Source organism: Lepidochelys kempii, chromosome 2 (assembly GCF_965140265.1).
Source record: "Lepidochelys kempii isolate rLepKem1 chromosome 2, rLepKem1.hap2, whole genome shotgun sequence".
NCBI lineage: Eukaryota > Metazoa > Chordata > Testudines > Cheloniidae > Lepidochelys > Lepidochelys kempii.
The window spans coordinates 60,925,544-60,944,003 of record NC_133257.1 but is presented as its reverse complement, the minus strand read 5'-3'; the positions used below and the strand labels follow the sequence as shown (position 1 = coordinate 60,944,003).

Sequence of the window (18,460 nt, the reverse complement as noted above, 5' to 3'; positions counted from 1 at the left end):
ACTAAAGCGCACAGCGTGTGTGTGAAACAGGCAGTTGCTGGCACGCAATCTTTCCCAAGGTTGTGCTTCCTTTCCTTTTTCCTGAGATTTGGCTCAGGGGGAAGGGGTCGAAGTCACATGGACACAGAGCTTTTGATTAATGTCCAAGCTGCCCGAGCTGCTGCTGCTGAAGCCTTCCCACCTCGCAGTCACACAGAGCGCTGGGAGAGCAGGCAGCCGGTGACCACTCATTTCCTACAGGCTGTTCCCCCTTCCTTACTGGAAGAGAACACACGCATTTTTATTGCTCTGCTCCTCTGGCCCTCAAACCACTTCTCGAGCCGTGGCAGAGTGAGCGAGTCTGGTTAACAGCCTGCAAGCCACGGAAGACCAGCCCCGCGCTATGTAACTGAGTGGGGTCTTTTGTTGTCCCATCTGAACTTTGCTAGAGGAAACACTGAGGCAGCGTTTCCTATTGGTGGCTGCAAACAGCGGAGGAGCTGGGAGAAGCAGGAGCTGGGAGCGAGGCTTCGCTTTGGGGAACAATGACAGAAGAAAGCAAAGGGGAAGGGAAAGGGGAAAGCGGGAAGGACCTGGAGAAACAGCTTCGCCTCAGGGTGTGCGTTTTGAACGAGCTTCTGAAGACTGAGCGGGACTATGTGGGGACTTTGGAGTTCCTGGTGTCGGTGAGTTAAGTTTCACGAAGCTGGGTCCATTGGTGGCTAATGGAACAAGTGACTTGTTGAACAGGAACAGCACCCTCTTCCCGCCCTCACAGGTTTACCGGCGGGGGTGGGGGGCACCACCAAGGAATTGGGGCTGTCGCGTGTGGGGGAGAGGGCGAGAGACCCAAACAAACAAGCTGGGAGGCAGAGCCGGGTGAAATAGTTTTCCCGAGTCAATCAGTTGATCGCAAGTAGCTGTTGTTTCTCTGTTGCTTTAAAGAGACTGAAGCGAAGTGGCTTGTAAATGGCTGGCCCTAGGTGCGCTTTTTCAGGGAATTTACCACGAGACAAACAATTGATCTGGGACTGGCATCCAAGAATAGAGTGCACTGAGATTCAGGTACACTTTGTTCAACGATCTTTTCAGTCTCCCTGCGTTGTTCAGTCAGCAGCACAGTGCAGTCCTTTTATTTACAATAACCCTTGAAACACAGTATTCTGGTGGGGGGGTCACAGAAAGAGCAAAGGGGGGTTCTGATCTACAGCAGCTGTTGAGTATTAAAGCCACATGTGGCATTCACCCCTTCCTCTACCCCCATATTCTCCAATTTAAACCAGCCTTTGTAATGTAGTGGTTGGATGGAGAGTTGAAGGAACGGTTTCTTGTTTAAAAGTGTATCTTAGAGTATGTTTTAGCAGTAAGTTTTAGCTTCATTATGTGTCTTAAAATCAATGTTAACAACATGATTTATTGTTAGGTTCAAATCAGGTAGTTGCAGAAACTTTTGCTTTCTGCTGAAGTTATCCTCTGATAGAGCCAAAGAAAGCACTATTTTCACTATGGATTGATAAGACAAACATCATAACATTTCTTCCCTTTCCCATCTGCACCCAGCATCAACAGCATTACTTTAAGGCCTCTTTGGGATAAACAAATCTCAAGTCATCTGCTTGGTTTTGCAGAGGGTCTTCCATAATAGCCCTGACCTTCTTTTCTCTCCTCCCCCATCTCCTCTGAAGGGGCAATCTTTCAAACAGCAAACTTCCTGCTTTTTTTTTTTTTTGGAGATCTCTGAACTTTCTGCTTATTATCATGGCAAAGGAAAGTCTCGACTTGGCTATGACAAGGAGAATAAAAGCACAGACAGTGGAGTGAAATAAGATCTACAGAGTAGCCTTTTTGTCCATTTGTTTATGTAAAACTATCAGTGGGCCAATGTCTTTTGCTTTTATATTTGAATATTAAAAAAAGAGAGAAAGCGGTAGTAAAACTGTACTAGACTATGCTTCCATTTAGCAACCATGCTGTGCTTATTGGCACAAATATTGATTTTGAAGTGACTTTGTCCAAGGATTGGTTTTCAGACCCATATTTGATCTACCTCACAATAACTATAATGTTTACATTTTCACAAGTGACCAGTTATTTGGGATACTCAGTCTTTGGGTATCCAACTTGAGACTCCTTTATAGGGTTTTGGTTTTCAAAGCATGGATTCGGTTCCTCCCCTGCCTGATGTGGAGCAAGGATTTGATGTTGGGTCTTCTCATTTCCAGGAGGGTGCTCTAACCACTGGACTATGGGGTATTCTGGGACCAGTTTATTACACTGAAGCAGTTCCAGAATGTATAAATTACTAAACACGCATTGGAGGAGGGAGACTGGAATCTGGGTCTCTATATACAGTGGAAGAGCTTCAAAAGAAGTGATTGAGAGACACCTTCCCCAAAATACCCCATAGCCTGGTGGTTAGAACACCCTCCTGAGAGGAGGGAGGTACAACTTCAAATTCCTGTTCCACATCAGGAAGAGGTGGGAATTGATCCCTGGCCAGTGTGTTAACCAATGGGCTAAAAGTTATAAAGGGGACAGTGGCGTCAATTCCTTCTGTGTTTTTTGCAAGAAAGAGATTAGGTGCCTAATTTCCGGAGAAGGTTCATGACTGAGAATCCAGTGAAGATAGGTGCCTCCCTTTGACCCAGACTTAGGTGCTTAACTCCCTTTGAGGGGTAGGGCTTAGGCCACACCCCACTCATATGTATTTCCTATTGGTTATCTTAGGCAGCTCTCTGCTCAGCATGCTGGCCTTTGTGGATCCCATTTTTGGTGCCTCTCTAGGTATAGAGGTCTTAGGCATCTGACGTGGAGCTGTGGATTTCGCTGGTGGCACAGCACAAGAACATTAGGCAATGGAAGGCCGAGCACTGTGACACTTAAGACCCTTTGTGGATCTATCCCTCATGCTTTTAAAAATTTTACCGCTTGAAATTAATAGGATCAGAAAATATTTATCACATCTTGACATCAGGGCCTTTTTTTGTGAGGCCCACAGAATGCAATGTATTATGCTATGTTTGGAGAGGCAACTAGCTACAATTACAAACATTACAACACAAGAGACCCTGGTGTATATGGCAAGCTAGTTTGACTAGACAAGATGGTGCAGAAATTCAAGTTGTTAAAAATGGTCATATATTTTCAGATATGTTAAATATAGGAAATAAATAAAACTAGCTTGGTAAATGAAAAAGGCCAAAATTAATAGGGAAAACTTGTGTGAAAAACCTCAATGAGGCTATTGTGACGAAGTGGGAACAAAGACATTTAAACCATGAGAAATTACTTGATGGTGTCATTTTTCTCATTTTGAAAGTGAATGCAATGTTAATGAAAGATTTGGGATTAACAGCATTGAAGATTAGAGTCCTTTGTTTATCTGTAGAACTCATTCAGGTCTGGGTGGTTTCCATGTACTATCCTGTCAATGGACTTCAATCAGGGACCCTAATTTAGGATAAGAGGGTAATTTGTTCTCCAGGCCCATTCAATCCTTGGAATTTTTGCTGAAACTGTCAAAAAATTTATTCGTTGTGCAGATGTTTTTTATGTTATTTGCATGCCTTTTACGAACTACACTAAGGTTACTATCTCTTGTTATAGGCACTGTGGTGGTGCTCATCATTGTGGTATCTGATCACTATCTCACACAGGCTACTGTGTGAGATCAAATATGAAGTCAGTACTAACTTTCAGTCACTATCAATCTGGGGTAGATTCTGAGAGGTAAAGGACTCCATACCCCATTTTACCAGCTGCCTGATAACATTTTTTTGTTAACATTCATCACATATGGTTCTGAACAAGTTCTATTAGTCTAACAATGTCAATATAATTCCAATACTGAAAATGAAATGAAAATATTAGACATCTATGTGGTCATGATGGTGATTTTTTTTTTTACATTTTTGGCAAGCTGACCTATAAAATATTCGGGAAGAAATTTTCATGTGACCATTCTATGCCTTATAATCAAATGTGCCCTGTTAAGGCGTGATAACACAAGATGATTTGAGCAGCAATGTGATTACAAGGGGGAATGACTGGAATTCCGTGTTATTATAAACCATAGTTCCTGACTCAGGAGGAATTGGTAAAAGAAACGGACAATAGATAACATGAGGTGGAGTTTGTGTGAGAAAATAACATAAATCATAATAGATTTATCAGCTCTAAAGTAAAATTCCTTCTAATATTAAAATTGAAAACCTGAAAGACTGAAGATATTGACACAAATGCTTCTTCAAGATCTACTGAAGTAACTGGACTATGTACAATAAGTAGGGCCCTACCAAATTCACAGTCCATTTTGGTCAATTTTATGGTCATAGGATTTTAAAAATAGTCAATTTCACCATTTCAGATGTTTATATCTAAAATTTCATGGTGTTGCTACCTTGGGGGTCCCAGACCAAAAGGAGGTTGCAGAGGTTGCAAGGCTATTGTAGGGGGGTTGTGAGATTGCCACCCTTACTTCTACACTGCTGCTGGCGGGACGCTGCCTTCAGAGTTCGGCAGCCAGAGAGCAGCGGCTGCTGGCTGGGTGCCCAGCTCTGAAGCCAGCATCACTGCTAGCAACAGCGCAGAAGTGAAGATTGCAGGGTATAGACAGTGGGTTACCATATGTCCTGGTTTTCATGGCAGCCTTCTGCCTGGGTCAGGGTTTGACAGCTGGGGTCCCAACCTCCTGCTCGGGTTGGGGGCTGACAGCCACCCTCACTTCTGTGCTGCCTTCAGAGCTGGGCTCCCAGCCAGGAGCTGTGGAGCTTCCTGCAGCTGCGGAAGGTTCCTGGAGATGGGTCTGACCCAGCTCTGGGAGCAGCCGCCGCAGGGGAAGAGGAAGTCCCATCCCTCCCCAGCCCACGCTGGGACTAGCAGCTGGAGCCTGGCGCACTGTAGGAGCCCTTGGCTGGAGCACTCCCAGTCCTTCCCCTCCCCTACAGTAGCCAGATTTCACAGTCTGTGATGTGGTTTTCATGGCCATGAATTTGGTAGGGCCCTAACAATCAGATACTGTAATCTTAGAATGTATCTGAATTGTAAAATTCTGCTTGCCCACTCACTGAGAATATTTTGATTGGATAAACAAAATTCCTTTCTTCCCCAGTCATTCCTCATCTGTTATCATTATCATGGTAAGGAAGGTCAAGAATACTTTTTTGTCTGGGTGGGTAAATTTGTATCACAGTTTTTCCAGGCTGGTGTGTATTTTACGTGAAATACAGCAGAGGTATGTCAAGTTGGGTAAATACTTTCATTACTGAATTGGGCATTGCTGTCACATCTATATGTGATTTCTCCTACTGGCCTATTTTTGGTGTTTTTAGCCTACACACATCAGAGATAAACCTTTGAGAGGACCAGATTATATTAAAATTATTCTTTCTTTTTTCTGAGTCTTCTGTGTGACAAACTGTAATTGCATGTCATATACAAATTCAGTTGATACCTCACTAATAACTGGACATATGGTCCCATTTCAGATAAGTACGTAAGCGCTTGCATAACTTTAAGCATACTAGTAGTCTCATTGCCATGAATAGGACTAGACATACACTTAAAGTTATGCATGTGCTTATGTATCTGACTGAAACATAGCCTTTATTGTTAGAGTATTTCATTCTAGCATTTGGAGTTTGAATTGGAAGCCAATATTTATTTGTTGTTATAGGAAAGTTAAATTATGGTAACTAAAGAACACTAATAAATACAGCTAACATTACTGCAAACAATAAATGTTATCTAAGGCACTAAAGCATTTTTAAAGGACATCGTGTCTATAGCTAAAGAATACTTTGAATTACTTGATGTTTCTGAGTACTATGTCACCAGCAAATTGGCATTCAGACTTCTCCAACACTTGGAAGTACAGCACTTTATTTTGCTAATCATGCCATTTCATACAGCTCAAAGAACATTAAAAAATCCTGATTTTTCCAATGAAAGGGAAGACTGTATTTAAAATCAATAAACTACACTTTTCCATAAACCCCTGCCCTTATGGGTGTGGAGTGAAGGGAAGATTAGTCACTTAATTCTGGAGGAAAAAAAATAGGAATGATATTTAAGATAATGTCATGGTGCTTTTTAATTTTAACTTTTGTGGCTTCATCAGTGTTAACATCAGTCATGAGATGACATTTTAGAAAATACAATAGTTACCCTTAATTGTCTTTGTTAATTTATATATGATACACTATGTAAAACTAAAATTGCATCTTTTCTTTTAAATATGGAACAGCAAGCTAACTAGATCTAAACTGAATAGTCTGTTTTGGAATGACTTTTCAGGACCCATGTTCCCATGGGCCCCACACAGCTCCTTTTGGAGTCCAGCAGTGCTTCTCTGCACGTTGGCCAGAGGAACAAGTTGAAAAATGCCAGGTATTCTCTCCCCTGAGGTTTAAGGCTCTGGGTGAAATCCTGGCCCCATTGGTGTCAATGGCAAAACTCCCATTGACTTCAGTGGGGCAGGATTTTACCCTCTGTGTTTCGAGCCATTACCAGCAATGAGGAGCTTGGAGGCTGAAATTAGATACCAAATGTTAGTGCTACACAGTGCCATAAGCTTCCTGGGCCTCTCACACACACGTTACTTCTGAAATACTCTTTTATAGTTGTAGTTTGGTACAAACTTCTTAGGAAAAATATTAATCAATTACAATTATACATACTATTATGAAGTCACTAATTATTATAGTATTTATATTTTATAAAAGGTTTTTGAATGAATGGAAGGGAAGGATTTTGGCTGGCTGCATTTTTTTGATAAGATTATGTGATTTCCTTTTCCTCTCCTCAGTTTAACTTCCCCCTCTTACCCCTCACAAATTCTATGGCTGCTACATCATAAAAAGTCTAAAGGAAGTGCAAACACAATTACCATAGAAAGTCAGCATCTTTTTCCATTCACTTCCAATTTCTGCTGTTTTTTAACTTGTCTAGGCATTACAAAGTGAGGAAAAACCTGAATGTGTTACTCTATTCTTAGTCAGGCAAAATTAAATATCAGCAGCACCACCTGTGGCCTTTATCAAGGTAAACGATAAGCTGTATTAAAAATGGTTTATTTATTTCCCCATAAAGGAAAACAGTTGAGATATTTTACAAAGTTTATTGTCAAGAAAGGTGTTTCCTATCTCAACGAGTTAAGGACAAGGTTCACTCGAGGACTGACAATAATAAAAAGGCCAAAGCTTTTAAGGGGGCTGTCTATTAAGTAACTTATTTTGCTTTGAATACACGGTTATACTACATTGTACTCAGTACAGATGTCTCATATTTTAATTGGGTTTTCTCCTTGGTCTGTCTTTGCTGTAAACTAATATAAATGCATCTTTGTTGTAATCTGTTTTTGAATGAGCAGGACTGTTGCCCTTGAAAAATTCAAGCCTATCTTCTCTTCTGGAAGATGTTAATATGGGGGAGGAAATAAGCTGACTGAACTTCTGGCCTGATGGAGAAAGGGAAATTGGGTTTGAAAGGCTCAGCCTCACAGAATTTGACTTGGGTATAAGCTGAGCACTGAAAAAGATACAGAGCAAGAGGACAGGAACGGTTAACTCTATGCAGTTGGCTTCTGGTGCCTTCTGCAATTATGGTGAAGTTTCTTGGTTCAGCTCTCTAAATTCTTACACTACACCTAACATCCTGGTTGTATCTGGGCATCTAGTTAGTTTGCCTGTGAAGATATTTCGGACTGTGTGCTAACTTTTTGTATTTACGCCTATGCATTTTTCCCTATCTGACCTTCAAAATGGCTGGGCAGGTTCATAGGCTCAGTGTTGAGTAAATATTCAAAAAATATTCAATATCCAGGTCGAAACTCAAATATAAATATCGAGGTAATTCTTTCCTCTGTGATACACTGGCTCAACAAGTGGAACAACAGGTAGTACCTCGTACTTCTATAACAGTTTCCTTTCAAAGATCTCTGAATGTTTTACAGTCATTAATAAATTAAGCCTCAGCAACCTTGCACATGGGGAAGTTTAGGTTCATGGTCAGAGAGATTGCGACTTTGGGTCCCAGAGGTAGTAGAGCCAAAAATAGAACCTAGATATCTTGGTTTCTAGCCCTATGCTTTAATTACAAGGCTATCTTTTTTTTCTTATGTATATTTGATGCTAAAAGAATGTTTTCCTACTAAAAACATCTCTGAGAGATTGTGTAAGAACAATTTTTCAAAGCCAGTTTCATTCTGTAGAAATTGTATTGTACCACAGTTCCTTGTAGGCTGTTTACAAGCCACGTTATCCATGATACATCATTGGAGGGGCAGAGCTAAGATTTTAGAGACTGCCACTGTTCCTGCAATGAAATAATTTGAGGCTGTGACTAAACTCCTGCCTCCACTTTGTGCTTTTGGCAGCCTGACTTCAATGCATTTTGTACGCCCATTTACTTTGAAGTAGCTCCTGCCTCTAGCTGTCATTGTCAGGTGTGTGGGTGAAGCTTGCTAGGAAACTAGCTCTGCAGGAGCAAGGAGTAGAAGTACCATAGGATTTGTAGCAGTTCAGAGCAGAGGTGTAAGAATACTGCTGGAAGGTAAAAGTCAGTTAGCCTTGAAGAGAGCAGATGTGGAAATAGCAGAGAGAACAGGGGTTTTACTCTATACTTGTTTTTTTGAGGTACAAGAGTAGCTGGTGGAATGTCTTTCTGAAAATGGCCCATGATAAACCACCTGTTCTCTGCTCTTTCCATGGAGGCACTTATTAAAATTTTAAAGTTGTCTTTGAGCAGAAGTACTCCTGTGATCTATTAGGTTTCCTCTGGATAGATTTTTCCTACATTTTAACTTTGAAATGAGTATTTTGCAACGCTCGTACTTGACGTTTACATACTTCATATGTTTAAATGAAATTTTGCCTTGTAATAATAGCTGAAGAACAAGGCCAACACCACTTGCTCAACTAATTTATGTTAAATGCACTTTATATTTTATTCCTCCTAAAGATATTGATGGTATTGGACTGTTCAGACAGAATCATAATCAAACATAAATCAGTAAACAAGAATTTACATCTGTATTTCCCATTTTTTATCCAAAATAATCTTTGAGTTTTAAATATGGAAGTTGTATGTTTGAAACAAGAAGCAAAGTACACTGTATATAACTTTTCTGGATAAAAATACCAGATAAGGAATTAATGTGCTTAGGAAGTGCTAAACATCTAAACCTACAGTAACTACTGAATGATTCATTGGTTTGTATTCTTGTCCAGTAAATAATCTAAATTTGACCTTATATTATTGTAATGAGCATAATGAGACTCAGAAAAATGGAATGTGAAAAATATTTTTTCTCACTTTGAAAATTTTTAGGATTTTCTCCGTTTCTTTTGTAAACCCAGGAAGCCATGTTTTACCTCTTAATTTAGTCCCCACTGTGACCTTCTCATAAACTAGGTACTAAAAATGCAAAGCTATTTCATTAACATTAAATATTGTAAAATGAAGCTGCTGATTTTTTGGACCCCATACAGTTGAGTAACAACACTGGAATATTGCTTCATTATATTATTTGTTCTATTTAAGATTTACCTTATATAAGTAATGTAAACATACTGCTGATCAAAAAGCTAGAAGAAGTGGCACAGCTCACATGCTTTATGACACTATTTGAGGGATCTGTAATTTCTGAGCATTGTAAAAAGGGGCAGCTATAAGGATAGTTACATATGAGATATTAATGTGGGAGAAAGCAACTGAAGCTCAACACTGTACAAAGTATCCTTTCATTAGAAGGTCATTACAACGGACCTCATGGGGTAGAAGGAAGGGTAATAGTGAAATGTTACTGGAATTGGTATAGTTATGTGTCTTGTCAGCTTGAATTGAATTGTAAAACATTTAATACTGTTTAGTTCCTGTTTATGCCATGTAAAAATATATTTTCTAAGAAACATTTAAAGCATGAAGAAAATTGACATGTGTTCCGGTTTTTCATAAGATGTCTCTGTAGAAATGGTCACCTTAACCAAATTTACAGCAATAGACACTTCTTTCCACTACGAGTAAAAATGCATTTTGGCTTTTTTCTCTTGCAGCTTCATAACACACACAGTTGAAAGCACAAATATTAATTTTTGGCACATCCAAATTTGTGGTTTTGAAATAAACTGAAAATTCAGGAAAGTGTAATTTTAAAATACTAAGGGACACCTGACTTTGTTTCCCCTATAAGAAAAGGGAAATTAATTTTTTTTTCTTTTAGCATACCTCCCAACTTGCCAAAGTTCAAGTGCATGTTGCAATGTATGACAAAGACCCAAAATGAGGGTCACCACAGAATTACTCATATAGGAAATTTAAATTGCTGTGGGATTCATTCTTTCTATAGCCTCAATTTCATGTTTCTTTATTTTTTATGTAAACAACTTTCAATAGTATAAGTGAGGAGATGCAAAATTTATGTGATGCATAGGTGATTTTGGGACTAAAATGAATGACTTTCCCCAAAATGAAGGACATTTGAGAGCCTCCATCCTTCACTGTTCTTAGGTAAAGTGTATTGAGACCCTTGATTAAGGATATACATGTTTCCTTTTCCTTTACTTCTTGAGGTAGCAGAACACAAAGTAGGGGGAAGCTGTCCCTGAAATTTACAATGGTTGGCGAATACAATAGGGAATGTGTGTGAAGAGGCATTACCAAACAATATGCCGGAAAAGGGAGTTGAAAGAAAAGGTCTCAAAGGACTCACTGAAGTCAAGAGTGGGGAGAGAAAAAGGGGAAAAATAACAATTAGGAAGAATGTGGGAGATGTGGAAGTATAGGAGAGCCTGTGGTGAATTAGGCAATATTTGCATGAAAAAAGAAGGGAAATATCTTCTACTTGGTGGGAAGACAACTGGAAGGAGGAAGACAAGCTGACTGGGTGAAGAAGGGTGGAATGGAAGAGGGAGCAATAATTATCAGCACTTCTGGCAATGAGGATGGGTATAAATGTAACTTTGCAGCCCAAAATCTACCTGATGAGATTTCTAGATCTTGTAGTAGATATGTTGATGGGACATGCATCCATTGATTTTTAATGTGTTGAGTTGTGCAGATGTTGGTCCATAGCTGTATGTTGGAAGGTTGATGAAAATGTGGGTTCTGATTTGGGGAAAAAGTCTAGTTTTAGACCTCCTCTTATACAATCAATTTGTGGTATGTGAAAGTGTTGTTTCTATTTGTGTAAGGATCTTATGTTCTCTTTTCCAGCTATTATACATTGAACTTGATAACCTCCATAATGCTTAGTTCTTGAGAATTATGTTAAAGGTGCAATATATAATCCTTCTTTTGGATAATAGCAAGTATTTCAGTAAGGAAAAAAATATCTTCTGAAATTAAAACATGTACTGACTTTTGTTAACATTTTGAAAATGAAATAGGTTGTGGAGTTGTCCATCATCATCATCATCATCATTCAAGTGGAATTCACAAAGATTCAAGATAATATATTAAAAATCAGAATTAGAGGAAAACTCAAATACTCACAACTACTGTATCTAAATCAGCTCTAGGCCCTAACTATAAATATCTTTGGTAGTAAGATTTTGTTGAGTAACAGCAGCAAATAGTATGATACTATAGCTAAACAAAGAATGGATGTTGTAAAATTGATGGGAAATTGTTCAAATGTATTTCATATTCGGTCCTGGAACATTCTGTATTTGTGGTAGAGGTGCAGTAAAGTAGATGAATATGGTCCTGAAAACATAACCTTTTCTTTTCTTTTCTTTCAAAGATTCCTCAGTATAGGTATATCATCTCCTTTGAAACTGCATGAGATCCTGTTTATTAAGAATAATGCCTGGAAGTTGATAGTTATAGTCTGTATAGTCTGACTGTGTTAATTTCTTCCCATATACTGTAAGGCTGTACCCACAGGAAATAGGAAGATTTTTGTCTATGTTTAGTAAGTTCAGCTATTACAATAGTCAGACTGGCCTGGAACAGGAGGTAGGAAACTTTCCTGTTTCGTTGTTGTGCATATACTGAAGATTTCTTGGGCTCCGAATGATAAGAAGATCATTTTTTCTTCAAACATACTACAAAGTGCAGAGAGAGATTTTCTTTACTTTTCATTGTGTTGAATTGCTGTGATCGCTATTGAAAAAGCAAATCCCAGTAGGTAATGGATCACAGTTTCTTTCACTGTTCACATTTCCAGACCACCTTAGCTGTCTTTGTTTCAGTACCTACAAGTAATATAATTTCAGTAGAGAAAGCAGAAACTTTCCTGTTTATTTAAAGTATACATAATACATAAATATCTTGTGAAGGTATTTACTGGATATGTGAATAGATGAAATAAAATTGTATCTTACTACTGTGGTTTGCCTGACTCTGTATTATAGGCAAAATCCTGACACCTTCAGAAGGTCTTGGAGAAAGGCTCCAGGGTAGCAGAATAGGAAGAGTTCTGCTGCTTATAGAGGAGGGGAAGAAAGTCTGTGCCAGGGGACTCTGTTCCTGATGCAAAGTGTGGAACTATGCTTTCTGTGGCAGTGTTGTGTATACACGAGACTTGGAGGGGATGGAAGAAAGCCCGTGGATCTGAGCACTGGGAAATCTGCTGGTCAAATTTTTCCATAATGTAGGAGTGCCAGTTATGTGGATATTACTGCAGTAGTGGCTACAGTGAGACACCTCAGGTTTTACATGGACTGGGGAAGGAGAAAGATTTGGTGCTGAGCACCCTTGCAAATAACCTATGTGTAAGCCCTATTCATTCGGATTTTGGTCCAATATATTTATAAGGACTCCCCTGCCTGTCTCGTTATGAGATAATGAAATATTCATGTGAGCTGTCTGAACAGCACTAAATACCACAAACCACAGGTTTGAGCAACTCTTTGTATAGCCCTCATAACAAATGAAAGCATGTATACTTGAAAGACTGAAGAAGGAGAGGATTTACAAATATATTGCCAGACATCAGTAAATCTTACTGTATTTTGAATGAGTAAAAACAAAAGTTTGCTTCTCACAGTAACAATGGTGCAGTCGGGCTAGTCAGACATTTCATTCTATAGGCTGGATGAAGAAACTTTCCTTAATTTGCTAAATTCACAGTTCCTGTTTAAAGAAATCAGTAAAAATTCTAGTTTGACTAGTCCATTTTATGTTTTTAGCAGTTTATATTTGTAGTCTATTGTAGAATTTTGTATTAATGTTCAAATCAACAATAGGTTCACTTGTTACTTATCCAGTTTCTTTAAGTTCTGGCAAATCAGGACATGTGCTTTCTAGTAAATCATTTGCTTTCTAAATCCCTCTACAGAAAATGTCAGTGCAAGTGATTGTTGAGAATTTAGACACACATAAGTCAGGAAATTCAATTCTGTTTTTCATCTCCATTGTACTAGTAAAGATTTTGAAGTTTGCTTTAGATCTGCAACAGTGAATTACTTTTATCTAATGATAGATGGTCTTATTTCCTTGTTAGTCCTATTCTGTTGTGTAAATGACGTATCGCAACAGTTATCACACACAGTGTTATCTGAAGTTACCTCAAATTTCTCTTAAAATTAGAAAAAAATGTACTTACCTAAGTGCATGGCGTCTGTTGTCAGATGGTGACACTTAATGACAAATGCTATATTATGAGTAATAAAATTCTTTGTGTGAAATCCTGGCCCCACTGAAATCAATGGGAGTTTTGTCATTGACTTCAGTGGGGCCAGAATTCCACACATTTTCTGTGATGGTAAAAGGGAACTTGCAAACAATAAGAGAGATACCGGAATTATTACATTAATAGAATTTAGTCTGTATTATATCATTTTTCAAAATGAAAAATTAGGGTTAGGGAATTAGTGAATTTGCACACTTGTAAATTTTTCTTAGAACAAAATTAAATAGGTTGGATTTTCCCCAAATACTTATTACAGTATGGAAAATTAAAAATCTAAAATTACAACTTGCAATACTACTTAATATACTGTACATTGGTATAACATTTTGATATTTTACTCTTTAGAGAAACTTTTAAGCTATTCTTAAGAAATCAAATTTGATCTCTCTCAGTATAGCACATTTACATAAATTTGAAAACCATATGGAAGAGTTTTGACTCCTGATTGGCAATTTTTTTTTAAATGGAGCATTGAACCTTAAAACAAAGTGAGATGGAGTATCAAATTAAAGTCATATGGTTTTGAAGTTAGTGGTTTGTTTATGTGGTTCTAAGCTCAGAAGAATTTGGATATATAAAAAGATTAAAGAGCCTTTCAACAATTGAATAAATTTAAAATACAAACCAAATACCATCTAATTTTCATTACGGCCCTTTTAGTGGTTGATGCTTTTTGTAGATACTCCTGCTTTACACAAATTGTAAAATGTTTTCCCTACTGTCCCTGTCTTGTTTCTCAGACATAAACTGTTGCTTTGGAATTCATTTGAGGTCACCATTTACTATTTACAGCTAACCTTTTCATTTCCCCCTTGCCCTAAGTAGATCAGCATTTCTCACTACTATACTGCATTCTGCTTGGGGCCTCCCCCGGTCCAGAACATGGACTGCTCCACTTCCTGAACCAGGTAGCTTCACCCACAAAGGATGCATCTTTCCATTCCGCCCTTTCCTTCACAGAACACACTGCTTTTTTCTTTTAAAATATTCTTCTCTTCCCTACCTCTCTGGACCTATGATGTTCCACTTACAGCAGGATTTCAAAGCTGGCAGTCGTAATGGTTCTTCAGAAGTTGTGTAGCAGGTGGTAAGGTTCTAGCAGTGCAGACCTTGCTAAACCTCTTAGTGACTGGAGTCTTCTGAGAGGGTGTGGTCTCTTCAATGGCACTCATCTTGTGTAGTCACCACATAATACTACTACTACTAATAAAAATAATAATTAATATTGATATTATTAGTATGGTCTAAAAGCTCCCATTGTACTGGGCAATGTACAAACATGAAAAGAGACAGTTCCTGCCTGGAAGGTGTTGCCGGCACCCAGTGCCGAGAGGCTGTACAACAGCTTGAGTTGGTTCGTTACCCGGTGTGCTGCACCCAATAATCACAACGGGGTGGAGAAGCAGAAAAGTTTATTTGAAGCTTCAAAAAGGTACAGGGAGATTTGAATCTCAAATCCTGTACAACAGAGCAGGAAGTTACACAGGCTTTTATACATCCTTTTTCCCAGCATACTTATCCAATAGCAAGCTGCTCCAAGTATCCATATAGCCAGCCAATCCAGTTCCCAGCTAGTTCCCTGATTCTCTGTATCATTTGTTAAATTATACATAAAGCTGCTTTATTAAGCATTGTTCTTCCATATCTCCCCTGTTTGGCCTTGCTTAGTTTCAGGCAGTCTGACTCTGCAGCATACTGTTGCAGATTCTCAGCATAACTGCTGTGTGTGCCTCCAGGCGGGGGGCCAAGGACACTTGGGCCTAGCACGCAGAGCTGCTGCGAGTGCCTCCAGGCAGGAGGGTGGGGGGGCAAGGACACCGGGGCCTAGTGCAAGGGGGCTTCATCGACACTCGTGGTCTTCCATCCCCTCGAGTTACCTAGTGGCCATGCCCCAGTGTTCCCAACAACTCCCCCCTTTGAGAACACTCAACAGCCTTGGCTCTGAGTTTTCTCACTTGGGCTACTTATTTCTTTACAATATAACTTTGCATAAGCACTTTGTGATAGCCCTGAAAAAAATGACTTATTAACTTTTGCAAAAGGGCCCTGACACATGATACCGCACAGCATAATACCAGTAATACAAGCAATACAGGAAAGAGAAATTTCAATAGCAGGCTAAATAAACCACCAAGCCAAGCTGATAAACCCCAGCCTGAAAACAAGGTTTGCAACCAATCGTTCTCTGGGGCAGTATAGGCAACCTGTGCTCCGGCTCGGGCATGGGCCTCAGCCTGTACCACCTTTTCATAGATCTCATAATGCTCCCGATATGCACAATTTGAAAATACCAATACAAAGAATAACAATGTTACCCAATTAATTATTACCAGAGTCTTCCCAACCCAAGGTCTCCAATACCTGGGTGGGCCCATTTTAGCATTAAGGTGCCCGCTATTTGTGTCTTTTAAACAGTAGCTTTAGCCCGAGATCGTCACTAGATGAGGAGTCAGCAGGTTGGACGGTCCACTGTTCTGCTGACGAGGGGGCAGGTACTGCCTTCAGACGAGAGTGATGGATCCAGTTCTTGTGTCCCTCGATCTTTGCCACTGTATGGGAGACCAGCAGGAGGGTATAGGGTCCTTTCCACTTTTCCTGGAGAGGCTCGTCTTTCCAGGTGCAAACAAGCACAGAGTCACCGGGCTGTAAGGAGTGAACGGGAGAGTCCAAGGGGAGAGGCTGGGAATCCTTGGTATACCTGTGAAGAGACAAGAGAACAGCAGACAGGGAACACATATACTGTGACAAAAAAACATTACCCAACTCCCATTCCCCTGACAGAACCGGGGTGCCATTCATAGGCCATGCCCTTCCAAACATAATTTCAAAGGGACTGAGCCCTAATCTACCCTTTGGGAGAACGCGGATACGGAGTAGGACGAGGGGCAAAGCATCAGGCCATCGCAGTGAGGCTTCTTGGCACACTTTTGAGAGATGCCGTTTAAGGGTCTGATTGGTACGCTCCACTACCCCACTGGCTTGCGGTCTCCAGGGCGTATGGAGTTTCCAGGGGATCTGTAAGGCATGTGAGATGCTTTGAATGATTTTTGACGTGAAGTGTGTCCCATTGTCAGATTCCATCCACAGGGGGAGTCCAAAGCGAGGAATGATCTCCTTAACAAACTTGAGGGCCACTGTCCTGGCAGTGCAGTTACGGCATGGGAAGGCTTCTGGCCATCCACTGAACCGATCCACTATAACAAGGAGATATTTGAACCCTTGGGTCCGGGAAAACTCAGTAAAGTCTATTTGCCACACTTGTCCGGGGCCCGGAGTGGGTTCTAGGGCAGCTGGTGGCACAGGATGTCCCGGTCGGGGGTTATTCTTTTGGCAGACTAAGCAGTCCGCTTGTACCTGGGCAGCCAGGGGTCGGAGTCCGGAAGTGATAAAGTATTTTCCCATTAGCTGGATAAGTGTTTCCCTGCCAGCATGAGTGGTTTGATGTAGTTTCTGCAGCACTGGCCGGATTTGGCCCTTTGGTAAGAGGACTTTCCCTTCTGGGGAATGGAGCCATCCCTCCTTTTCCCGGAGACCGAGTTTGTCAGTTAGCTGTCTCTCCTCCCCAGAGTACTGAGGGGTTGGAAGCTCCCCTACTGATGGGATAAGGGCATGCATATGGGTGTTCTCAGTCTGAGGGGATGGCAGGGTGGCAGCATGCTTAGCCTCTCTATCTGCCCGGGCATTACCTCTGGCCACATCTTGATCCTCCCTTTGATGGGCTTTACAGTGTACCACCGCCACTTCCGAGGGGAGTTGTACGGCTTCTAGGAGCCGGAGGATTTGGGGCCCATACTTGACTGGGGAGCCTTGGGCTGTCAGCATTCCCCTTTGCTTCCATAGGCCAGCATGAGCATGCAGCACACCAAAAGCATACTTTGAATCAGTAAAAATGTTGACCCGCTTTCCTTTTGACAGTTCAAGTGCACAGGTCAGGGCTTTTAGTTTGGCAAGCTGGGCAGAGGTCCCAGCAGGCAAACCTTCAGCTTCTACAGTGTCATGGAGGGTCACAACAGCATAACCCGCCCTCCTTTGCCCATCTATTACAGTACTGCTACCATCAGTGTACCACTCATAATCTGCATTTGGGAGGGGTACATCCTTTAAATCCGGACGGCTGGAGTACTGGACGTCTATGATCTCTAAACAGTCATGTTTCTGTTCCTCTGTTTCTGGCAAGAGAGTGGCTGGGTTAAGGGAGGGGCAAGGCTGTAGGGTGACTTCAGAGTTCTCTAACAGCTTAGCCTGGTACCGAGCAATCCGAGCCTGGGTGAGCCAAAGCCCTCCCTTTGCATCCAATAAGGCTCGGACCATATGGGGAGTATAGATTTGCATAACCCCTCCCAATGTTAGCTTCTCGGCTTCCTCAAGCAATAGGGCAGTAGCTGCGACCCGTAAACATGCCGGCCAACCCTTTGCAACCTGATCCAATTGCTTAGAAAAATAAGCCACAGGACGCTTCCATGCTCCTAACAGCTGTGTAAGCACTCCTAGGGCCACCCCCCTTCGTTCATGTACATACAACTGAAACGGCTTAGAGAGATCTGGCAGGCCCAGAGCCGGGGCTTCCATCAATTTTCTTTTCAGGATTTTAAATGCCCTGTCAGCCTCTGGGGTCCAATAGAAGGGGTCATGATCTGCTCCTTTTACACAGTCGTACAGGGGTTTAGCCCACAGTCCAAACTCTGGGATCCATATCCTGCAAAAGCCTGCCATACCCAGAAATGCCCTGAGCCGCTTACGGTTACTTGGGGTAGGAACTTGACAGATAGCTTTCAAGCTGAAGAAAGGAAGCTGATGCTCCCCTTGCCTTAGCTGTAACCTGATCCCTCTCCACCTCAGACAACAGGG

At 40.8% G+C, this 18,460-nt stretch overlaps 1 protein-coding gene across 11 annotated transcripts in view; it reads left to right on the top strand.

The window, feature by feature from the left end:
• Positions 1 to 212: 212 nt before the first annotated feature.
• Positions 213 to 18,460, top strand: part of PREX2 (phosphatidylinositol-3,4,5-trisphosphate dependent Rac exchange factor 2) — a 328,942-nt gene continuing 310,694 nt past the window's right edge. For all 11 annotated transcript variants that reach the window (XR_012157169.1, XR_012157170.1, XM_073330905.1 and 8 more), the window contains exon 1: positions 213 to 665. Coding sequence is in view for 9 of the 11 variants with exons in the window: in XM_073330905.1 (XP_073187006.1) it covers positions 525 to 665 (141 nt within the window). In the remaining 2 variants the exon portion in view is untranslated. The remainder of the gene's footprint in view (positions 666 to 18,460) is intronic.